The sequence below is a fragment of the Anopheles funestus genome, chromosome 3RL (genome assembly GCF_943734845.2).
Source record: "Anopheles funestus chromosome 3RL, idAnoFuneDA-416_04, whole genome shotgun sequence".
NCBI lineage: Eukaryota > Metazoa > Arthropoda > Insecta > Diptera > Culicidae > Anopheles > Anopheles funestus.
The window spans coordinates 32,503,491-32,527,727 of NC_064599.1; the positions used below are offsets into that span (position 1 = coordinate 32,503,491).

The following is a 24,237-nucleotide window of genomic DNA, read 5'->3' on the forward strand; positions in this document are numbered from 1 at the left end:
AACAATTATTTAGCAAAAAAAAGACCCAATTCAGTATTATTTTGAAATACAAAGAAAACAGCCGCCTGTTATATATTTACCTTGCGAACGATTGGCGGCTGTTTTTGCCAAGGCGGCTAATTGACAGCGCTGATATCACTCACACTAATACCCGAATCGTATTGCTGCTCGTGTACGTATACACCAACACAATCACACCGGTATGGTGTACGTGATCTCGCAGCAGTTTGATGTCAAAAGAGTAGCCATTTTAGAAAATCAAAACAGTGAAAATTCTGTGCGAGCGCGTGAAAGCGCAAAACTTGGTGTACAGTTGATAATGAGCGGATTAGAAATGTTTTGAACGGATGAGAAGTGTGTGTCGTGCAAGGTAAGTGTGAAGTTTCCTAGTGCTTAGCGCGCGTTATGTTACAAAAATGCATTCTGTGCGGGTATCTCAAATAGGGGGAAATCTTTTCGCGGCGAAAACTGACTAATCGGCGTTCTTTCAGGTCTGATTGCGACTAGCGAAAGCGTCAGGTGAATATGACCCGATGCAATCGACAACATTCCATTATAGTGAAGTTTCTTAACGCCAATCGATTTCAGAGGGAGTGAAAAATGTGCTGCCTACGGTTGAAAACGGACCCCATAAAAAAACCGCCACTATCATAAATAGTTAACTCGAGGGCCAGTTGTGGTGTGTTTCAGAGCATGCGAGTGTTACAACCGCGCTAAGCGTTGTCCTACGGTAGGGAGCGGGAGGAGTTCAGTAGCAAATTTGTTTATAATCAAATATCTGTTTATTGTTAGGAGGAACGCTGTAAGTGCGCTAGCTCGTGGTCGCTTCGAAACGCGGGTAAATGCACGAGAGAGTATCGCGTGTGAAGAATAAAAAAGATTCGATTAGCGCTAAAAAAAGATGTGCGTGCGTGAATGCGCGTGTGTTCGAGAAATGGATTTGAAATTTACGGCAGAGAGCAAAAAAAAAGGAAACAAAACGGTGAACAGTGACAGTGCGTCTCTGCTGTGCTAAGGGGGGAAGAGCATTTTGTTGTCAGCCAGCGGGGGTTGGTAGTGGCTCAGGGCGGGGAGGACAAACAGTACGCGAAATATCGCGCGACAAAGCAGCGAAAATGAGAATAAAAACAGAAATCAGCGCGTTTTGTTTTGTGCCCGAGTCGCGATGCTACGCGGCCAGCATCAGTGCCAGTGGCAGGAGAAAACTGCATCGCAAGATATCTAGATGGCTCTCGCTCTTTCAATTTCTCTTGCTCGTGGGGCTCTCATTTACTCGTATGTGCGAAGGGCGAGCCTTTTCTCCCTTCTTCGTGCATGGTTGAATTCATCTGTTGCCTCAAAATACAATCAGCTTTTCACCTGATTCTTCCTATGGCTGTGTGTACACTTTCGCTGCGGTGTGCGCATCGTAGCAGCGGGTGCATTTTCACTGTCACGTAGTTCCGGAGAAGTTTCACCAGCATCGTTGTGGATTTACTTCCTCCGAGTATGCCCGTTGCTAGGCCCTTTCGATGGCTACACTAGCATACATTGCCATTCGCCTATGCTTGTGCAAAGCAAAATTTCTCCTGAATGTAGATAAACAAACCAAATGCACTTCAATCCCAATAATTAAAATTTTCTATGAAGGAAATACAAAAAAAAGCGTACTGAGATTAGGATTCTAATAAACATGCGAGAAGGAGATAGAGGAAGGTTTTATATTAAAATCTCTACAATGTGAGAGCCGCTTATAACAAACACGGAAGAGAGATATTGCGTGGATTACTCACGTTTTCGGTCTATTAATAGATTTTCTTGTCTTGCGACTAGAAGTTGCATGCTCCATCTGTCCGTTGAACAGAAACGTGGTATTCCACGGATAAGGAGTTGAGAAATCTTCACGCTGGACTGAACGCGATTGAATGGCGATAATAGATGCGACGAACTTCTTTTTTTTCTTCTGCACGAGCACGCGCACTTGCTGTATATGTGGATGATATGTTTCTGCTCGAACCAACGCTAGCAAGATGTAATTTTGCGATCGTCAACAGACACAGTTGGCCATGAGAATATTTAAATTACTTGTTGGGCAAGCTGTGGTAACTGTAAACACTCGCAATATTTCTCGTTGGGAATGTTGATTGGTTAGGTGTTTTTTTTTTGTTTTTTTTTTCAAATAGTCTAGCTGATGTAATATTTCACATTTTGTCACAATGCAATTTATGCCGTTTCAATGTAATATCATAAAATTCTGTTCCAACTGTTGTAGTTATCGATATGTTGTTTACGGTATCTCTTTTCAGTCAAAATGTGGCTGCGAAGCGAAACTAGGGATCGAAGACTGCGTTCAAGTAGTACGCGAAGCGCGGTTAAGTTCAAATCATCACTCAAGGTGGCTAGCTCAAAGGCAAAGAAGAGTTCTGCTGTCGAACTCGTAGTGCCCTCGTCCCGGCGAGCTGTATCATCATCAGTGTCCAGATGTCGAACCGATGTATCGACAACAGTCGCCGAACCTTCGTCCACTGTGGTAGGACGATGCAAAACCGCGGCGCCTAGTACGCCGTCCAGATCGATCGGTGCTAGGCGCACAGCCGGCAAGGCAACAAGAAACCATCGCCCAACTGCTGGCGGTGACGATGGTAGTAAGACAGACACCCGTACAGCCGTTGTAACGATTCCGGATGATTGCAAGGAGAACTGCTGGCAGGATAATAACGATCTCACACTATTCGATGGTACCACCGTCATCGATCAGAAGCACTTTGAAGATTCACCCGCACACTCCAGCTGTCCTGTGCAGCATCTGCCCGGGGAGGATGTTTCTTCCAACAAGGGATTACCGCATCCCGAAACGGGAGGTATTAATTATTCCACCGAAACGACCGAATGTGGACTATACTCGAAGAAAGTTACCGACGATCTGGGTTCGGCCGAGGATGCGCTCAACCAGTTCGGTATAATTTCGTACGATTCCAACAAAAACACCCTGTTGGGTCACTCGATCGTGTTGCCACCGATCAGTACTTCGCTGGCGTGCAATGTTGCCGGAGCTTCCTCATCCCAGGAGGAAATTTTGCAGCCGCTTAACTCTAAATGCATCACGGAATGTGATAGCACAACGGCGGACCTAGGCAACGATGTATCGGGCGGTTGTATTAGTAATGTTAAAGATATAGCTAACGACAGTTGCTGCGTGGAGGAGGATAAAATCCTGCCATCTACATCGTCTGAGGGAAGCTTTCCAAAGTCAAGTGCAATCATATCTTCTCAATCGCTCGATATTGTCGTACCGGAGGTCGACTCAACTACCGACACGGTACCGCCGGATACGTCTTCTGTTAATCTTATTGACGGCGATATGATCGCCACCTACCCTTTAACCGTTTCTTCCATCGGACTGTCTGGGACATCGATGTCGTCATCGTCATCATCGTCGTCGTCGTCCTCCTCTTCGTCGTCTTCATCTTCGTCGGCTTCGTCATCGTCTTCGTCGACATCGTCCTCATCATCATCGTGCAATACATCACTGGGCGCCTCAGTATCCGCTGTGTCGATGGGAGCTTCCTCACTGTCATCAAATTTTCAACCGATCGCGTATAGCAACTGCTCTTCGTTATCTGCCACCGCGTACGAAGAGCAACCGCAATCGAGCTATTCGCCAAGTCAGACTGCGGCAGCTGTTGCCGTTGCGTCTGATTTGATATCGATGTTTGACGAGGAACACTACAAAAATGCCACCGATCTCGGCCAGTTTACGGACTTTACTTACAATGCTCTGCTCACCCAGGCACTGCTAAGTTGTGGCGATGCAGCAGCCGCAGCAGGGCTAAACCTTAACTGTGGTCAATCAAGCACGGACAGTTTGAACGATTCGGCCTTTTTCTCGTCGCTCAATACGACGGCAATCGAAAATCTGAAAGCATTAACGACCCTTTCGAGTATGGGCCATAACATGGATGGGATGATGTTGGACGAGAGCGCAAATGCATCTACCAATCTAGGGACGGCGGGATACATTACGGAATACGGCGGTGTTCACCACGAACAACAGCATCATCTACAGCATCAAAGAGCAATGCATGGATCCGAGCAGGAATCGTTGATCCACAATATTGAGTGCAATGAATCAATTCCCATGTGTGGGGACGACACTGAGGCAGCTATGCAGCTTGAAAATAATGAATGCATAGAAATGGATGTAAGTTAGGCGGTCACACAGGTTATATTTATCTTTATCAAACGATTATTAACTTTTGCCTTTATTCACTCCAGGAATCGAACGATGGACAGCAAGACGATGCGGCATACAGGGCTTTTGATCCTTATTTATTCATTAAACAGCTTCCTCCACTGACATGCGAAATGCGCTCCAAATGTCCTGCATTGCCACTAAAGACGCGGTCCAGTCCCGAGTTTAGTCTCGTGCTCGATCTAGACGAAACGTTGGTACATTGCAGTCTTATGGAGCTGTCCGATGCGAGCTTCAAGTTTCCGGTGCTATTTCAAGAGTGCAAGTACACTGTGTACGTCCGGACCCGACCATTCTTCCGCGAGTTTCTCGAGAAGGTGTCGCAGATGTTCGAGGTGATTCTTTTCACTGCCTCGAAGCGCGTCTATGCCGATAAGCTGCTGAATCTGCTTGATCCTGACCGACGACTCATTAAGTAAGTGTGTATTCCGTTTATTATTTTATCGACACTTATGATTTATTGTCTCCCTCGTTTCCTTCTTTGCAGGTATCGTTTGTTCCGCGAACATTGTGTCCTAGTCAATGGGAATTACATTAAAGATTTGACTATACTGGGCAGAGATCTCTCCAAAACCATTATCATAGACAATTCGCCACAAGCATTTGGGTATGTGGTTGATAGTAAAATTTGTGTTCTTTGAGAAATCAAACTAATAACGTAATGTTTTCTTTCCAGATACCAACTAGAGAATGGTATACCGATAGAGAGTTGGTTCGTCGATCAAACCGATTCAGAGCTAATGAAAATTCTACCATTTTTGGAACGCCTGGTAGAAATGGTAAGTGTACGATGGCATTAATTTGTTTTGCATTACAAATCATCTTACATTTTCCATTAATTATTTCAGCGCGAAGACGTTCGTCCACACATTCGTGAAAAGTTCCGACTGTTTTCGTTTCTACCACCAGACTAAGGTAATTCCATATGTTTTTTGTTGACGACGAAAATTTAGTTAATCTCAACAACAACTTCATCTTATAAGGCTCGTTTAAATCCAATTTATGTTTTTGTATGAGCTGCTTCACTAAACTATCGTCGTCAAACGTAATATGCTAAACTACAGTTACTCGAGTAATATTTAATACGTACGACGTTTAGTTACACTGGACAAATCTCTTTGAATAAGCATACACAGATTTAATCAAACCGTGGTGTAAAGCTATAGAAATACGAATGAAATACGGGGAACACTTGGTGTGTTTTGTGTGTGTGTTATTGATACATTCATGTTATTGTAACTAAAAATGTGTAGTAGTACGACCAGGACGCGTTGAGAATGGGCAGCGTTGTGCACAAGCGTATAGTTTAAATGACAAATTTACTTAAGAAAGCAAAACTATAAAGCTAAACACATCCACACATGTTCAAAGATTAAAACAAACTCATCATCATTATAAATCCATCAAACCATACTCGAAAAGACGGTAGCAGACGGCTAGAAAATTCGATTTAATCAATAATGGTAGCAATATGAGAAATAACTCTAGAAGCTTAGCGTAAAAGTCCATCTCTTGTCCGACGTTCAAGGAACGGATCGAAACATACACGTACTTGTGTACGTCCATTTTGCTTTTGCTGATAAGTTAATTAATACGGTATCGTTGCAATTTTCAGTACTGGTTCCGAATGCTTGCAAGAAAGCAGCAAGAACAAAATAATTGATAAATGATATAAATATATATAATAACGATCAAACAAATCCATTGACGGAAATGCCATAGTGAACAGAACAAATTACAGAAAATATTAGTATCAGATGCATTACTTACTATATATGGCTGAACATGAGCACATGAATTACATACATATATCAATACACGCAGTTTAAATTCACTTAGTCTAAATGTAACAATGAAACATAACATTTAACAGGTACGGTAGAGTGACGTTTCTTAAGTAAAGAATTTTTTGAATTGTGAAGCACCTACCATGGAAAGGTAGACATGGTTTAGTTACGATGAAATTCCTGGTTATATTTGAACACACATACGTAGAGCAAGTGCGTAGTAAGCGTTAATATTATTATGATCAACGATTACGATGCTGATCGATCAAACATTGTTACATGAAAATGTTTCTTCCGTTTTCTTTTTAAATATTATACCTAGCTTGTAGTGATACATACTTTTTTTTATTTATTAACTCATGCAAATGACTTCAGCAAATGTTTGTACAAAAAGGAATTTACGACACATGTTTCCACGATGGAGCATGCAATTGTTTTGTTGAGAAAGTGAGGAAAAAAGAGAATGCGAGAGAAAAAATGAAAACGGTATCAAATATGAAACTTAAGTTCAATTCGGTTTATCTTCAATACTGCAACACCACACATGATACGGTCACCTTGAAAGTATCTTACTTCATTGCGAACGTGTACAGAAAAAAGTTTCTCATATTACAGAGGGTTACGCGTGTACAGTTTCCTTTCGAGAAAGATTTAACTGATGTTCTACTAAATGCCGACAGATGCCATGTTCATCGTTTACGCTTTGGCCGTTAAGAGAGTGAAAGGTTGTGATGAAGCATATGCGACAATGATAGAATAATCAGCTTTGCCGAACAGTTTCTTGCATTTTCCACAATGCTCTTCTTGATCGCAATCGAGCTTTCAATCGCCCTAATTACGTGGCCCAAACTATAAAAAAACACAAACACACAGTTTCACTTCGTTCTTCCGTCATATTTGATTACTGTATTGATGAGAATTATTTCATATGTAATAAAAATTTATTTCTCTTAAAAATATTGTAGCATTACTGAAACAGCTAGAGCGTAGCATGATGACAATTTGTATTTAAAAAAAATCACATTTTCCGATTGATGCTGTTTCGATAAAAGCTTCTTAATTGTAATAAATTTTCTTTCCATTCAGCTAAGTAAAATGCTAAAAATCTTATAAAAAGATCACAAAGGTCGGTTTTAAATTCTTTTGTCAGTATTTATTTAGTGCATTGTTTTTTTTATTTTTCTAACTTTAGCTGTGTTTTTTGGAACAAAAGTTGTCGTTGTGAAATTCACGTAACATACCATTATCTGTTTGTTTTATTTGTACACCGATCTAACAGGACAATCAAGTTACTTCATGCTAAAAATATCATCGCCAGCCCCAATAAAGCATCCGGAACGTAGTGTTAAAACATATCATGGTGGACAGAAACAGATTTAAAATAGGTTACAGTTGCGCGCAGGCAGATTGACAAGACAGTCGTTAAGTTTGAATTCGTTTGTATATGTGTGTAGTTTAGTTACTGCTTAGTTTATCGCCAATGGGGGTTAATTAGTAGTAAAGTGCCAACATGCGTCGTCCAGCGTTAATTGTTTACTGTTGGCCGGGCCGCAATATAGCAATGTACCGTCCAATATATTTCCATAAGTTTTGTGCATGCACGCCTGGTAGTATCATCCCACCTTCCTTGCCTGGTGTGTATGGTTATAATGGTTGTTCTTCGTTTTCTAACATATTGCACGATCGCTCATTTTTCGCGCATTGACCCGTGTAAATTGAACGGTTTTTCAGTAGTAACGGCTACCACCATGGTCAGTATTGATTGGTAATCTAGGCATCACGTTTGCTTTCTTGTTTGTGCGTTTAGACCGTATAATTACGCTCACGGAAATGTTTTCCCATTGCGGTGTTAGTGTCTTTATTTGGTTTGAAAGATGGTTCGAAAGAATGGTTCTAAATGGTTGTTTTTTGCTTCTTCCTTTTGGGAACGAGTGTTGCACTAAACACCCCTAAAGCCCTAGAGTTAGTTCAGCATTTTTGTTTAGCTGAGGATGACATCAATTTGTAATATCATCGCACACCCTCCGTACACAGTGTTTGTCTCATTCTACAGTGCTGCCGTGTTGCTTTCCGTGGTGGCCTAACTCGTTCTGTAGTTACGCTCAAATTTGCTATGTGTAAATATATATATTCATATCAGTACCATGGTTGTATTAATATCCTACCAATACCGTCTGACTGTTGCTACAAAAATATATATGCTTATATATTTTATGTTCGTTCGTTTTTTGTTTGGGAGATACAGGTTGCATTGTTTTCGGAATTTTTGGCTCTTATCTTTTCCTGCACAATAGCAGCATTCGATGCTGGAAAGAAGGATCGGTCTGTTCAATACAGCAAACAGGTTATCCCCTCCTCGTGGTTCGACTGCAAGATGGATCAAACATTCAAAGTGACACTCTGCTTAATGTGCAGAAGGATGCATTTGATCACCGGTTAATGTTAGCCGAACTGTTATTATACTTTAACTCCCATTCATTCAAAAATGTTTACCAATTCAAAATGTTCAAAGAAGAAAATTCTGGAATACGCAGAATGATCAGTGGATTTTCTTACAATTAAATACTGTTTCCGTTTCAAAATCTTGCTTTTACTACTGTTTACGAGTACAAGGGATAGGAAAGTACTAAACATTAATCGGTTATCGGTAAATCTGCAGGCTTTGTTGTGTATGCTGCACTAGTAGTATCACCATTTGAGTTAATTTAGGAAAACTTATGGTCGGGCCTGCCACATACAGTTGCCACGATTGGTTTGCCTTCGCTATTGCGGCTGTATGAATGCAGCTGTTTTTTTTTTGGGTGTGTATGTCTGTTGCACCGTGCACTAACCGTTCTAACCGCTCTATACTGTCGATGTAAAAATTCGTGGGGAAATAATCTTTAGCCCTAAGAATCATTAACGCAAGTCATTGAAGGCCATCGATGTGTCTATACTTATCTATCTATCCCTATGGTAGGTCTACTAGCTTCCATAAACGTTGTGCATTGTAGTTTGTGGGACAAAAAATGGACAACTAGAAGGGTTTGTTGGTGTACCGATCCGCGACGAGAGCGGTATTGAAGGAAGATGTGCTGTGCAAATGTATCTCTGATGTGACGTCCTGTCGAAGGTTCAGTTTCTATCACTTGCACAGGAATCTCTGTTTTGCACATCCAATAGTTTTGCCTAGGGTAATGGTTTTGTGTGGTTCGACAATGAGCTTGCTGGATTTCTTTTTGTTCAATATTCCACGGGAGTATATTGGGGTATATGGTTTGGTAGTATATTTTCATCTGTTTAGATTTAGAGAATAGTGCATGCGGTACCGTGAATGACCTCGCTGATGAACATTGGCGTACCAGCACCTAATCCTCCATCAGTTTTCTCATTTTCGTTCTGTGGGAGAGATTAAAAAGATTGATAAAGAGAAAAAATCTTCTTGCAAGATTGTATGCTCCTCGACTTACCTGGTCGTACTCACAGTCAAAGTATCGACTCTGACAGTCCAAGCAGCGACATTGATCGGACATCTTACACGTAATGCCACACTCTTTCGCCACCGCTTTATAGAGCTGTTTGCTAGATTTGTACAGTATCTCCGGACCCTTGACTTCCGCCTTTGGGGCAGTGTGTTGCTCGTAGAGTTGCGAGTTGCTGTACGAACTGCACTCCTCATCTAACGAGAGCGTATCTTGGTTTTCGTTGGATAGACATGTCTCATCGATTGCCATCGTTTCCATTTCTTCCGCTGTAATATAATGCACCAAAGAGAAGAAACGATTTCATCAGGGTATTTCTACTGTGAAAGGAAGTAGTTGCAACTCACCTAAATCCTGCAACCCTTCGTTGCAGCTTAGCTGATACAATGGATCGCAGGATCCGGTACAGGTTAGAAGATTTTCCTGCGACGGTGTGGTCGTGGAGCTGCAGGTGTACAGGGAGGAATCGATAGATTCCTGCTTTTTCGTTTCTCCTGGCGAACCTTGCTCCGTGCAAGGCAGCTGGTGCTCCGTCCCAGCCGGTTGATTGTTTGACATCATTTCGTAACCGAGTGCAGTGGGTGAAAGGTTCAGTAAGGATGTCCGATTGTTCTCTTTATCCAAAGCTGCAAGTCGATTCTGAGATCAAGACGAATATCCCATGTTAATGGATTAGCTCCGGCGTTGATTAAAAAGAAAGCCTCCATAACTTACCTCTTCTAACACATGTTCGTACGATGGCGGTGGGCTTAATGGTATAACGTTCGTAGGCTCTGTGTTGGTGAGCGAAGGATTGTCATATCCTGCAAAACGGAAGGATGTACCATTAGTGGGGCACATTCAAAAGACACCGCGACACAGTGTACCGACAGGTAAGATGGACGCAAAAATGATGGAAAGTATAAAATGGTCGGATCGTGTTAGTGTCAAGCACTGGGCGTACGCGTGGTGGAGAATCCAACCACGATACGTGCCCATAGACAAAAAAACGTTGCCATTTGCCAATTACCTAGTATTGGTTCGTCGGTAGTGTTACTGGTCAGTATTAAGGCGCGCCGATCGTTGCTCATCGACACAAGGCTATCGTTATTCTGCTCTGAATCAAGGGTGGTGCTGCTACCAAAATCATTTGCATTCGCACTGTTTAAAAGAGGTCCGACGGGATTGGATTGACTATCTACTACGACATCCTGCTCCTGAGAGGTACTACGCGACGACCCACTACCCATGCGGAACTTAAGCTTAAAGGGAGCCATTGCACCTATATGGTAGAATCAATAGGGTGACGGTTCCCCCGCTGGGGACTCAACCGTTTTCGTCGGGATTTATTGAATGGCGGGCGGTACACTACGGTACACCTGTTAACTTGTTCGAGCGACAACTAGTAGGCAACAAAGTAGTAGGAGTAGCGATTCTGAGTAACCCACCACTGGAAGTAGAGTAAAGGATAATGAAGAGAGATAAGGTAACATAATAGATAGATAAAAAAGTAAAAAAGTAAAAGAACGGTTTGAAAGATGCACAATCTATTGGTAGAAAATGCTAGAAAAATATTCAAATAAGTAGTATAAACACAACTGTCATGATAATCTAAAATGGTATAGAGCATAGTAGAAAAGAAGCTAACGACAGCATTTTGTATACGAAATAGGTATGCAAATTTTGTAGGCATCTAGCAACAAGTAACAAAATAGAGAAACCCGTACTACAATACATAATTAAAGGGGTAGGATCAAGCAATTACAAAAAACGGGATGCTTCAAATTTCAGCAATAATCAGTTCAATCATCTATAAATGAGAGGCGTACGAAAGTAATTTTGGAGACATGCAACTTTAGAACTTCACCATATTGTTGTATACTGCACGGAATTAGTAGCAATTACCATCATTACTATAATTGAGCTATGTTTTTAATGACATTATTAGCAATTTTATTCGTTTGGTCACTATAAAAGCTACAGGATCAAAGTACGAAGAACTTATCGTTGATCATCCTCACACATGCAGGTTGATAGTTGTCTAAAGAAGTAAATAAGTCTACCATGAAAGGATACGTGAGTACAAACGTCGTGTGTTTGATGTGTTTTCCAATTTTCTGGAGGACTGGTTGTGCCATTGACACGTGGCATCAAAACGTGAGCACACTGGCCGTGAACTATTACCAGGCAAGACATGCGAAATCTGTGACTGTTGTAAGCTGTTGGAAGGCTGACGAGCGGTACGAATTCTTCCGGTTGATAACGAAAGCTGGATTGATGGTGGATTTTGTGGAACCAAAGCATGAAACGATCGTTACGTTACAACCCAATCGGGTATCACAAGGTGGATTGCTGATTGATGCATCTTGCGGGACGGAGATGTCAGAGTTCTGGCAAATGGTACGCATTCTTCGTTGTCCTGAAACTCACACATTTCAATCCAGGAATTTAATTTTTCCGACAGGACCATTCACTGAACCAACTTCTGGTGGGAAATTTGCACTGGTTGATTGTTGAAAACAGGATTCCCATGGAAAAGGTAACAACATCCGAACGTGAACTAATCGATGAATTACCTTTACCTATGGAGTTGCTTTACAATGAGCGATTCCGCACGCTTGAAGCTTTGCCCTCCACGAGTGTTGTTTTAGCATTCCCAAATGCTGCCGGTAGCTGGGAGCTGCGAGAATTATTCAAACCCTACCGAAAGGCTGTTTTGTCGATGGAAAATATTGCATCCAATTATATGCCAACGGTCGCTGGGTATGGAGCGCTTGGACAGCAACTGAAGATCCGGGGGAATAATGCTGGACGGCGTCGCAACTTACAAGGATTTTCCATGCCATGCGGAACAGCGGTATGAATAAGGATTTTTTCAAGCTGATTGTGACCTACTCTCCCATGTTTGAATATTTAAACAAATATAAATGAGAAATAAATCTTCCCATGCTTTTAGACCACATCTCCGGAATATTTCAAAGGATTCGATGATCGTAACGATGTGCACGATTTGTTCACCAAGGCTAACTTCCCGTTCATTAAGGAGCTGATGTACGATCTAAACTTTACGCTCAACATGGTACAGGTGGATAAGGTGGGCTATAAACACAACGGGACGTTTAGCGGTGTGATGGGAAAGTTTCAGAACCGTACGATAGAGCTCGGTTGCTTGGGAACTTTGATGCGTACCGAACGGCTCGAGGTGGTCGATTTCATGATCGTCACGTTGATCATCAAGAGTAGCATCATCTTTCGGCAACCGCCACTATCGATTGTGGCCAACATCTTTGAGTTACCGTTCAGTGTCGGTGTGTGGGCGTGCTGTTTCGGACTGATGGCCATCTATTGGATTGCGATGGTTGTGATACGTTACTTGACGAAGGGAGAAAAGTTTACACCGATCGAATCGCTGGTCTACATCTTCGGTACCATGTGTCAGCGAGGATACGATGTGGTGCCACATTTCAATGGAACCCGTCTGCTAATGTTTTCGTTGCAACTGACCAGTTTCTTCATTATAACATCCTACTCGGCGAGTATTGTGGCGTTACTGCAGAGCCCTAGTCGGGCTATTGTGAGCGTCGGTGATTTGGTACGGTCACCACTAAAGGCGGGTGTAATGGACACAAGCTATGGTCGGGTGTACTACCAAGAAACGCAAGACCCGGACGTACAGGACCTCTATCGGCGGAAGATCAAACCACACGGAGAACGCGCGTTCATGGAACCGACCGAAGGTATCGGTCGGGTAAAACAGGAGATGTATGCCTTCGAGGTACGGTTTTTGATAAGACTGATGAAAGCCGCCCTCCAGCTTGGAAGCGAGGATTAGATATTAATTTGATTCCTTCACCATTTTCGCGCCCCTTTCTTCGGCGCGTTACAGGCGGAAGTGAATGCTGCCTACAAGGTGATAAAGGAAACGTTCGCACCGGAGGAGGTGTGCAAATTGCAGGAACTCGAAGCCATCAAACTACCACCGTTCGGTATACCGATCGTGAAGGGTAGTAAGTACCGGGAGCTGATACGGCAACGGTTGATGTGGCAGCGGGAGGTTGGCATCATCAGGCGGTTCAACATCATCTGGATACACCAGAAGCCGCAGTGTGAAAATCGAAACGCCGGCTACAGCTCGGTCGGTTTGGTGGAGATGCGCTATTTGTATTTCTTTCTCGCCGTAGGATTTCTGATCGCGCTCGTAACGCTGCTGGTGGAACGGTCCTGGTGGCAGGAGGTGACGCAGAAATTGAAATCTCGTACCGCAATAATCAAACGGGAAAATCTGAAGCTTAAAATTTAATCTTCTTCTGCGAGCCGTGTCGAGCTGTTGGAGATGGTGCTGGAGGAAATTGGGGTTGATATGATCGATATAATAAGCGGGCTGGTGTAGCAATTGCTTTCGCATTCATTACGTTACGTTGGAGCATTTTGTTGTTTTTTTTTCGCCTAAACGCCCTCAAAAATGGTAGAATTGATTGGAGCAAAGAGTTCCTAGTATTTAATGATTGAAAACTCATTTTTAAAGAAATATTTTTTGTTAAGTATTTAAGGCACTTGCCTTTGAAGGCTTCATCCAATCCATGAGTTTATAATGTTTGAATTATCACAGTCTAGTTTTCATAAGTCCTTATTTGAAAGATTTTTTTTAGATGTCTTCATTGATTTGGAAACAACTTTTGGCACTGGGCATTACACCAAACAAAGAAGCATAATATGTACGTCAGCAATCGCTGTTCCATTTTTCACACGGGTAATACACAATCAATTCACGTGTATAGCGCTAGCTAGTGCAAACCATTACCGTCCAGGTCATGACTTCGGGGCAGAGAGAGAGAAAAAAAAAAGAATAAACCAACATCGAGCATCTCTTCTTGACATCGGTTATCGATTATCTGGCGGGGCTCGTCCTTCAAAAAGTTTACTCGTTTACGGTCCGAATAGCGAGAAACAGCTTACCACAGCAACGTAGGGTATGCCGGTGTCAGCACACCAGCCGGACCACCGGTGAACGTTTGTCGAAGCGATGTTGTTAGTTTGCCAATGTTGTTGCTACACTCGCTTGGCATCTTTGATGGGCGTAAAAGCGTGCCATGATGATGGTAGAAACTACAACTTTTGCTACTAGTAAGCAACGACAACAACAACCATGTGCTGTTGGCCTGACCTGGTGTGAAGTCTTCGCAAAGGGAAGTCAATATGTAAGTCGACACACAATGCAAGCTCTCGAGCGTAGCGTAACGTGAAGCAGAAAAAGGCGTGTAGCGGAAATGTAAGTATATTTTTCACCCTGGTACGTTCACATAATACGGTTGAATGGACGGAAGAATGGTTGAAATTATTAGAGCGGCATTTAACACGTGAAAAACATGTTTGTCATTTGCGTGAATTAAGCTTAAAACGGGCAGGAAAGTGTTGACAGCAAACAGCATGGTATGGGATTTTTGCTGACAATCGCTTTGTGGTACTCGCTTCCCGGTTCAAAACCCCGGGCGGTACCACCAGGGCCAAGTGCTTTTCAAATAGCTAATGCATTCTTGAATAAGTACGTCCTCTTCCATGCATGTACAAGAGGATGGCATTTACATCGTAAACCATCGGTACGGTGGCTTCCCTTGGCTGCCTTTGGACCAACAAGAACAAAACAACAAAAAAAGCGCCCGCGGCATTACACTTTTGCTAGAGGACACACAAACACACGAGTGCTGTTGACGCCAAGACTTGTCGTGAACTAACCCCGTAATGACACAGCTTATTTTGCTCGGTCGTTTTTTTTTTCTTTCTCTCTCACCAGCCATTGCTGGCTCGTTGGGTTGACAATGTCAAGAGGCTTTAAAAAGTTTCCAGCTTTTAAGTCGTTTTGCCTGTGTCATGCTTCACCACTGCGTCGCGGGAGTTAGACGGTCGTTGGTGTGTCAAAAGTTTTACCACGGCATCCCTTCGGGAGGATTGATTTGCCCTGATGGTTTGGTGATGATTTATAGTTTTGCTAAGTTGCGGATGATCGAGACGTTTGATGGTGGGACACGGGAATATGGGTGTGGGGAACGGATAGACGATACCTAAATCCATCATTCGTAAGAATGGATCGAAGCATTGATCGCCGTTACCATCTGTACATTTTGAAGAAAATGATGAAAAGCTTAAAAAGACGATAGCAAAGAAAAGGAAATGATTAGAATTTGGACAAAAATTTGCAAACTTAAAAGTATTATACGAAATAGATGAAAGCGTCAATCAGCAAATCAATCAACTTATACAATTTATACACCATTTATATTCCATCTTTTATCATCATATTTTATTAATAACATCTGTTTCTATTCGTTAAAACTACCATCGGTTTAACAAAAATTCTATACATCGTTTCTTCGTGTATTTTTACTGATAACGATTGAAGATCTTCGGCTATTCGCTGTTGGATGTTTTTACTGAGCAATCATATCTTTTTTCCCATTAATGGATTAGGAGATCCATTTATCAGGATACACTATCGATCACATATGTTTGTTATAAGTGTAGTAGAAGTCAATAGAAAAAGATCTTCCAAAAACCACATAACGATAGTATTGGGGATGTTCTCCAAGCGTACGAAGCTGGAGATAAATTATTATTATATTTTATATTTTTAAGGACAAATCGATGAGCTATCGCAACGGATATATATTTATACCCAAAGCGTATGACCTAGCTCACAGGAAGCTCGTGTGACCTAGGACACTTGCGCACTAAGGTGAGTCAAACACTTATTCATTTATTCCTTTTTACAATTTATAGCAATTTTAATACAAAACAACGCTAAACTGGAACTTACTCCTAGCTTAGTTTTTAAGTATGTCAAGCTAAAATACTCCATCGTGTCATATTTTCAAGTGATCACCAATACCAATATCCTCATATATCTATATCAACAAAATCATTATACAAAAATATACACAAAATCAAGCTTATATTGAGCGTATATTAAAGTGTTGTTTTGTCCTTGAATGTGATGCCTTCCAAAATACGATAAAAGTCATAACATCAGTCACCATGAACAATGGTAGAGTAATGTTGATCGTACATAGGACGCCCCGCTTCTAGATCTGTCTACGGCATAATGGTGATAATTCATCATATATCAAATATCACTATCACCCAAATGCACGTTCAAGCGTGAAAGGAAAATGCGCAGACAAACAAAAACCGTCCCTAACGGGCATCGAATTGAGCGAACCATTCTGCGGGGAAAATGAAGGGGGGAATCCAGCAGCGATGAGGACAGCGGGTTTAATTAAGTGCTCTTAGGTAGTGGCATATACCACCATTACATTGTGTATGTGTGCATGACGATGGACTCGTGAAACATAATATCCTTCAAGCAAATGTGTACACAAAATCGGTCACTTTCAGTATCGCCGTGCTGTGTAGCTGTTTTTTTTGTTGCTCTTTTCCTCCATTTCCAAAGTGGGTGATATTGTGGAAGGAAATGAAGATTAGTCCTAAAGGGACATCGTTGCATCCCTTTCCTATACTCAACCGTTTAGAGTGTGTGCATTTCCGTTTCACTTCAAGGACAGGGGTCTAGTCTTGAACAATGGACGACGTACACAACATCCCACAAAAACTCCCACTTTGTGCGTACTCATGTCCTTACGTACACACACACACACACACACACACACGAACACGCGCATACGTACGGTTGTCTGGCGGTTTTCGCACGCTTACGCGCAGATTGGATTGGAAGCAGATGAAACGTTTTTGGGGCGAATCCTGACAGCGCTAGCAGCGAGTTGTGTCCGAGCAAACCGGGTGTACATTTGGCATCGAATGAGCTACTCAACATTCTACACAAGCGTATTCCGTTACTGCAACAACTACTGCCTCTCGAGCACCTATTCACTCAAAACCAAAATGGCATTAAAAGAACATAGTTTAAAAAAAACGAAACACAACAAACCTACTAAACAACTAAGCGATCGTAATAATCGTACGGAAATGCGGGCATAAAGAAGGAAAAAAAGGATGGGACTAATGCACTTACCCTTTCGGAGGGTTAGGGGTTTAAAGCTTTCTAGAGCGACGAACAGGAATGGACCATGTTCGATGTTGGTTCGGTTCCAAGACAGAGCATCAAACAAAATACTCGCCCAGCAGCAGCAGCAGCAGCACGATGAAGACGATGGTTTGGAGGGTTCATATTTTTCACTGGAGAAAATCAATACCAAAGCGGTATCATTCACTTCCCTAATGCGTTTGTTTATCACTGTTGGAATTTTCCCGTGCTGCTACATACACATTAGATCTCTTTTTTTCTTCAATCACGCTGTAGGACAATACTGCACCTTGACTACACTATTTCACGACCAGCGTGTAGAAAATGTTGCCGTAAACTGTTAAACTTCCAACAAACAGCTGATTGAGGGAGTTACGAAGAAAAACGCTAAACTTTCCCTTTGATCATTCACTCTTCCCCGCGGGAGGAAAGGGATTAGTAGCGTTCGGGTGAAAATGGGCCACTTAGCACGTACGCTCTAGCACGCCTTGGTATTTACACCAAAAAAAACTGGAAAACACAGACACACACACACACCAGGGTTCACAATATGCGTGTACCCGCGGGTCCGCGGTTGGTCAGCATGCTACTACTGGATGCTGGAATTACTTTCTGCAGAATGCTGCGTAGTAAAACTGTGTTCCGTTCTTATGGCGTGACAAAACGTCGGGCTTTTGGGTAAAGTAGAACAACGCGCTCGAAGGACTCGGCAGCGTCGCGAGGAGTGCTGCCTGTATGAAAATGACAGTGGTGGCCGTGGGTAAAAGAAAAACCGAGTGGGAAAGAGAGAGAGTCGGAAAAGCATTAGAGACGGATATCCTTTTTGACAAACTGGTTGACAGGTGTGTGAATAACCAACCGAACTTTAGGTCATCCTTATTATGAGTCAAAAGTGTTTTGCTAATCGTTGTTCATTAAGCACAAAACGAAAAAATAAAGACCTTAAATTACATAATTTTTTAGCGCATCAACAATTGATTTTGTAGTAACAATTGGAAATAAAACAATTGTTTTGTTATGTATTGATATTTCAAAACTTGTGCCGCTGGCTGTCAAACGGGAGAGCTACTACGCATGTGCTAGTTTTGAAATCTCCCCTTTTTGTTGTTTGGCTCTGCGTGGAATGTTGCTACAAACTTGCCAAGGAGATGCTATAAAAGCTATTAATGCTCTATAGGGAAAAAGCTTTGCACCATAGCAAGACAAGCTTTTTGAGTTGATTTCAATGCAACGGAGTCCTTATGCGATGAGGATAGCAAAATCTTTATCTTCAATTTTTATATTTTGTCTTACACAAACTATGAATTCCAGCTGGTTAAGAGGCCGCAACAATTAGCGAGAGTTCTGGGTAATGAAAATAATTATTGATCAGAACTTCAACTTTCAAACCCATGATGAGAGAGAAAGAGAAAGACATATTCACCTTTCGACAGATCCTGTAGAAAATGGTGAAGCAGTAGTTTAACGTCCACATTGATTGCATGATCGAACAGCCAAGATTAATCTCTGCCAACAAGGGTCTGCGGAACAGTTTGCTCTTCAAACTTGCATTAGACAGGGTCACGTGAGACATAAGCTTGGATATTTTTTGGACCATTTCCTAGCCAACATTGCTTAACTGTTCTTATATGTTTATAAAAGATATTAACCCTGCTTATAAAGCCAATTCACACACAGGTTTGGTCCAGATAGATTACACTTTCCAAGTTGTCTAAAACATTGCCTTTGTTTGGTTAAAGATTAACATCGTCAAGCACATGCAAGACAAGGACTCTGTCCAAAACTAATGAAAACTACCTCAGGAGATAAACAATGCTGGAAGATCCCATACAATGATTAGCTCTATGTGCTGTAGAATCTAACCGAAGCATTGGGTCTTCGATGGGTTGATCATGTCATTAGAATGACACCGGACGACCCATAACACCATCCACATAGACATAGGAGGCGTACTAGTCCTTGTATGAGGTGGATGGCATTACATCACCATGCATCAGAAAGGGCGGAATAATCAATTGGGAGACGAGAACTCATTACTTCATCAGTTAAGATTTGTAATGCTATAATTAAATTAAATAAACAAGGACATCAAATTACCAAATTACACGTCATTAATTAATCCTTCATCTGCTGGATTTTTCATTACTGAAGAAGTTTCTCCAGCATCAAATGAAACCAGAAATCAGCTGGGTGGAATATTATTTTAATTATCAATCACTTTTCCAGCTTGCGAAAACATTCCATACGGTGAAGGAAATGCCTCAAATGCTGCTTCCACATTTTATACCGCCAAACTAGCAAAATCAGCAAACGCGTCCCGTTGATGATGAATTATTGCACTTTCGCCCTTATCCTGGTGGTTCGAGTGCATCGAGATCGAGAAACCGATTCGGTTTGCGGTCAAAGGAGAGCATCGTTCCACACTGGTGGTTGTAAATCACAACCAGCTCATACACATGTACCCGAAGCGCTCAAATCCTCAAACCCTCGTCAGTTTACCGCTCGTAACGGTGTAACTCCGAACTCCGGACTATATGGCATTCGGATGGAAAATCGAAAAACCTGACCAAGCAGCGGTATGTGTCGGCCATTGATTTTGGACCAAGCAGGGAGGGTTGGGTAACGGTCGAGAAAGACGGCAAACTAACCAACGTCCAATCGTGTCGTAAAAGCGGATGAAGGGATTTGTGAAATGTTGGTTAGTTACGGTTCACGATCACAACGGCACCGAAAATAGGTAGGGAGGGAACAAGCTTGTAACAATGAACACTACTGTGCGGTTTGGCCTTGCCCCTTTTTATTTGTTTGCTCCAGTGATTTCGTACGCTTTCGTTGGGATGATTTTGTGATATCATACACCGTCCCGTTTCTCGACGTCCAGCCACTGTGGGCGGGGGGATTTTCCACCGGTTTCAAAGCTTTTTTGCAAATCAAAATTGGGAAAACACGAAAGTAAAATTCACTCCTCCGTTTAACAGCGTGATGTTTGTTGAGCTGCAAACTGAAGCTGAGGGACTATGATCGCAAATAGAAACCTGGAGCAACTGATATTAGAATAGTTTTACCAACAAGTTCCACCCATTTCGGGACCTGGTGACGAACCTTTCCATCATGCGCTTTGTGTGGTTAGGTGTGGAATGATCTTGTTGAAATTGTAAACCAATTTATCGCTAACATTCAAATGTTTTGCATACAAAGCAATGGGATCGAATATTTGTCGAATTTCTTTCTTCTCATTACAGAGTTTTCAGTTTTAAACAAATGTCGAGATAAATTTATGTTTTTAGAAATTACACGTACTTATTGATAATTAATATAAATTCATAGTAAAATATTTTTTATATTCAATTCAAAATTATACCTTCTTGAAGTGGTAAAGGGACCGGAATTTTTGGTAACTCTCAAAGATTTTCCGCTGTCAAATATAAAACCTTCCAAAATACATTGTTTTACATTGATTTCCTTGTATCTTTCTTATGGTTTTAAAGGGTTTTTATAACTTCCTTTTTGACCATAATAACAATTACTAGTGACATTAACATTAATTGTAACGCATAGTGTATCTCGCATAACAATTACTCGTCAAAGCTTTGTGCTTACTGTAGCAGAAAATAATTACCGAGGGAGGCGCCTAGTACTTGACTAGGCCTAGTACCCATGCCATGGAGGCGCCTAGTGTTTTTTTAGTATGGAATATATTTTATTTTGAGACGAAATCACATTACATCGTTTTTACAATAGTAACAATTTAAAGTTATGAAACGGTTTACTTTTTACGGAAATGTAAATATTTTTACCCCGTCACTAAACGCATAGCAATTGTCGTACGTGTCGTATATAATTATTGTGAATGTAAATACTATTTTTAAATCTTCTAAGGCTATAGCCTTAGCTTTTTTGGGAAATTTAATAAAATTTATAAATTGGTATATTTTAATGCGAATTTGTTGAAATAAGTTTCTTTTCACTCATAAATAAATAAATAATAATAAAATATTTTATTTATATAAAAAATAATAAAAAAATAAAAAAAAATCTATCAATTTGAAAATCTCCTAAGGCTATAGCCCTAGCTTGTTTTGGGGAAATTTTGCAAAATTTAAAAATTGACGTATTTTAATGCGATTTGTTGAAATAAGTTTCTTTTATAATGCTTTAAATTAAAACCAAATAAAAAAAAATAAAAAAATAAAAAAAATCTATAAGTTTGAAAATCTTCTAAGGCTATAGTATTATCGTTTTTTTTGGGAAAAATATCAAAATAAAAAAATTGATGTATTTTAATGCGAATTTGTTGAAATAAGTTTCTTGTCACTCAAATAATGATTTAAAAATTTGCCTTTTTCATCGACTTCATCAAAACAACAAATTTAATACTTATTATAATTTTCTTTGTTTAAATTAATTTAATTTAACTCAAGATTATTTTCTCGCTATCGGCTCGATTAAATACATAAACAAACCTTGCGTGAAAATAGTTAAACAACCTTGAAGTCGCGCCGGAAGTGTAAATTTTTGTTGGAAAACTTTGCTATTTTTGTCGCGTTAGCAAACGCGACAATTGCTAAGCGTGTAGTGACGCGGCCAGGATTGAAATAATAAATATACAAAAAAACATTTAAACTTATCTATTTTCAAACTGAATAACATGCTGAACCCTTTCTGTAACTCTATTCATTATTTTTTATTTTGCATTTTATTCATAAATCCTGTCGTTTTTTAAAAATCATGTTAGGATAAGATAATGTCGCGATGTGTTATTTATTTTTCTTAACTTAATCTCATTATTTAATTATTGTTTCTTGTTTCTGTTTTCGACTAATGAAAAGAGAATGTTTTAACTTTTATCCCGTAAAATGGTGGCGACGTTTTTGTGATGTTTGTTTAATGTTTTGCAAGAATTCGACTTGCTACTGTTTTTCATTCCACGAAATGAATCCAACTGTTTGTTTGATCTACATTTTGGTCCGCCGGGGAGAGCCAGGGAGAGGGCCTTTCTATCAAATTGATTCCACCGTTTGTGCGTCACACTCGGTGACTCTCGTCCGTGCTTGTGCTTCCGTTCGGGCAAAAAAAACCACTTGACGAATATTACTCTCCGGTGATTTCCTTTTTCGGTGCGTTGGTAGCGCACACAACCGTCACCCTTAAACAACAGCAAGCAGACGGTCGAGAATCCGTTCAATTGTAAGTCAAGTGTTTCTTGAGCCCGTCAAACCATCCGTGAATGGAATGAATGAGGTGAGCCCGATTCTAAACAGCCCAGACAGCACCGAAACAACAGCCACACAATCCTCATAAATCGTCCGTTGATGTCTTTGATTTGATGTGGTCGGTTTTAGTTTTCTTGGCCGGGCCGGTGCGGTGGATTTTCTTTTTCTTTTTTTTTGCTTCTTCGTTATCCCATTCGTGCCATGAAATCAAACCATCCGTTTCATACCGACAGCACGCAAAAATCCGTTTCCACCATGCCAACATGTCACGAGGATTCAACGCGAGCGTCTGTAGGCGTTGGAGCCGCGACTGGGTCCAACAGGGACAGCGAGGGAGGGGGTTGAATGCTGCGGTTTTAGGGTGCTTATGTGAGTACATAGAAAAACATTCCTTTGCATGCCTTCCCGAGCACCGGTGGTATGATGGGTTTTCCGCCGTTTGCCGCTTCGCTCGTTTCACCCAGGAAGCCCAACTTCGGAAGCCCATTTATTTTTGCACAAAATGATGAATGCCGTGGCGCGCGTTGAGCAGAAATAATAGCGAGTAATTTAGTTTCCATTCGGCAGGCAGCTTTAGCCTGGGAACGCGCGCGCCACCAGGGGGAATTTTTTTTTTCGTCGTTGCGAAAGGTTGCTGCGGTTGTGCGGAAAGGAAAAAGCAGGCGATGCGAATTTTCCGATCCGACACCGATGGTGTCGAGCATTTTTCACCCCCCTCGGGGATTGTAACCGTGTGGTGAATGGACACGTGTGTGTGTGTGTGCAAAGATGGAGTATGGTGTATGGAAAACGAAACCAGTCCACAGAAGCATCTGAAAGAAGTCGGAAAAGCAATGCAAAAAAAAAGAACAGAGAAGGATGAAAGGAAACGCGCGTGTGGAAAATGACTAGCATGGTGAAAGGTTTTCCACCACCAAAGTGTTTGTGTGTGTGTGTGGGTAGGTGTTTGTGGGGTCGGCGAAAAGTTGTACTCCCGGAGGGGCCATCGAAATGTGAATGATGTATGGTGCTCTTATGACGATGGCTGGTTGATTTCGAAGGATGGCTCTTGGTAATGGACCAGGTCGTATATCGCATCGGACCGAAGACCTGAATGCTTCAGCCATGAGATAGGATGGATAGTAGACGTTTAGCGTAATCCTGGTGCGCACTTTCACCCTTCTTCCATCATTTTTTTCTCACGGGTTTGTTATGGGTGGAAAGAAGAAAGAAAAAGTTTCATTCTCAAACAGTTTTTCTGTTCGCGCACGTTTACTGAGAACGAGTTTTTATCGTGCCGTTTGGTCGGTTTTTTTGTTTGCTGTTTTGTTAGCTTCCCATTTCCTTACATGTAGCCCTTTGGGGCGGATGGCTGTTCTAGGTACGTTTCGACCGTATCCGGATCTTCTCCCGTGCCATTGGACAGCATGAACCGGGTCCGGGACCAACCGTGGTGTAATGTGAATATAAATATTATATGGGTCGATTTGGGTAAGCTGGCCACATTCATGTTAATGGGTGTGTAATTCATTATGCATTTGGTCTATTATCG

General features: G+C 41.4%; 3 protein-coding genes across 6 annotated transcripts; 2 read left to right on the forward strand and 1 right to left on the reverse strand.

The window, feature by feature from the left end:
• Window positions 1-200: 200 nt before the first annotated feature.
• On the forward strand, window positions 201-6,975 carry LOC125770942 (CTD small phosphatase-like protein 2). 4 transcript variants are annotated; one of them, XM_049441048.1, is made up of 8 exons: window positions 201-370; window positions 492-519; window positions 589-730; window positions 2,286-4,180; window positions 4,255-4,646; window positions 4,719-4,838; window positions 4,908-5,010; window positions 5,080-6,975. In XM_049441048.1, exons 4-8 carry the CDS (start codon window positions 2,291-2,293, stop codon window positions 5,143-5,145), a joined length of 2,571 nt encoding a protein of 856 aa, XP_049297005.1. In that variant the 5' UTR covers window positions 201-370; window positions 492-519; window positions 589-730; window positions 2,286-2,290; the 3' UTR covers window positions 5,146-6,975. The 4 variants fall into 4 exon arrangements, with proteins under 4 accessions (XP_049297005.1, XP_049297006.1, XP_049297003.1 ...); XM_049441049.1 differs by lacking the exon at window positions 589-730; XM_049441046.1 differs by lacking the exons at window positions 492-519; window positions 589-730 and having other exon boundaries at window positions 202-370.
• A 170-nt stretch (window positions 6,976-7,145) lies between these two features.
• LOC125770985 (uncharacterized) lies at window positions 7,146-17,598 on the reverse strand. The gene is made up of 6 exons (XM_049441150.1): window positions 17,482-17,598; window positions 10,489-10,908; window positions 10,194-10,282; window positions 9,827-10,118; window positions 9,468-9,748; window positions 7,146-9,396 (listed from the first exon to the last, which is right to left on the reverse strand). Exons 2-6 carry the CDS (start codon window positions 10,733-10,735, stop codon window positions 9,304-9,306), a joined length of 1,002 nt encoding a protein of 333 aa, XP_049297107.1. The 5' UTR covers window positions 10,736-10,908; window positions 17,482-17,598; the 3' UTR covers window positions 7,146-9,303.
• Window positions 10,851-14,483, forward strand: LOC125770949 (ionotropic receptor 75a-like). Its single transcript, XM_049441062.1, has 4 exons — window positions 10,851-11,858; window positions 11,923-12,315; window positions 12,415-13,233; window positions 13,345-14,483. Exons 1-4 carry the CDS (start codon window positions 11,523-11,525, stop codon window positions 13,756-13,758), a joined length of 1,962 nt encoding a protein of 653 aa, XP_049297019.1. The 5' UTR covers window positions 10,851-11,522; the 3' UTR covers window positions 13,759-14,483.
• Window positions 17,599-24,237: the final 6,639 nt, after the last annotated feature.

Coding starts and splice junctions, on each gene's coding strand:
- LOC125770942 (XM_049441048.1), top strand. CDS start 2,291: ATGTGGCTGCGAAGCGAAACTAGGGATCGAAGACTGCGTTCAAGTAGT. Junction 4,181..4,254: donor ATGAATGCATAGAAATGGAT/GTAAGTTAGGCG, acceptor TATTCACTCCAG/GAATCGAACGATGGACAGCA. Junction 4,839..4,907: donor AATTCGCCACAAGCATTTGG/GTATGTGGTTGA, acceptor TTTTCTTTCCAG/ATACCAACTAGAGAATGGTA.
- LOC125770985 (XM_049441150.1), bottom strand. CDS start 10,735: ATGGCTCCCTTTAAGCTTAAGTTCCGCATGGGTAGTGGGTCGTCGCGT. Junction 10,119..10,193: donor ACGAACATGTGTTAGAAGAG/GTAAGTTATGGA, acceptor TCTTGATCTCAG/AATCGACTTGCAGCTTTGGA. Junction 9,397..9,467: donor TTGACTGTGAGTACGACCAG/GTAAGTCGAGGA, acceptor TCTCTCCCACAG/AACGAAAATGAGAAAACTGA.
- LOC125770949 (XM_049441062.1), top strand. CDS start 11,523: ATGAAAGGATACGTGAGTACAAACGTCGTGTGTTTGATGTGTTTTCCA. Junction 11,859..11,922: donor TGTCAGAGTTCTGGCAAATG/GTACGCATTCTT, acceptor TTTTTCCGACAG/GACCATTCACTGAACCAACT. Junction 12,316..12,414: donor CCATGCCATGCGGAACAGCG/GTATGAATAAGG, acceptor CCATGCTTTTAG/ACCACATCTCCGGAATATTT.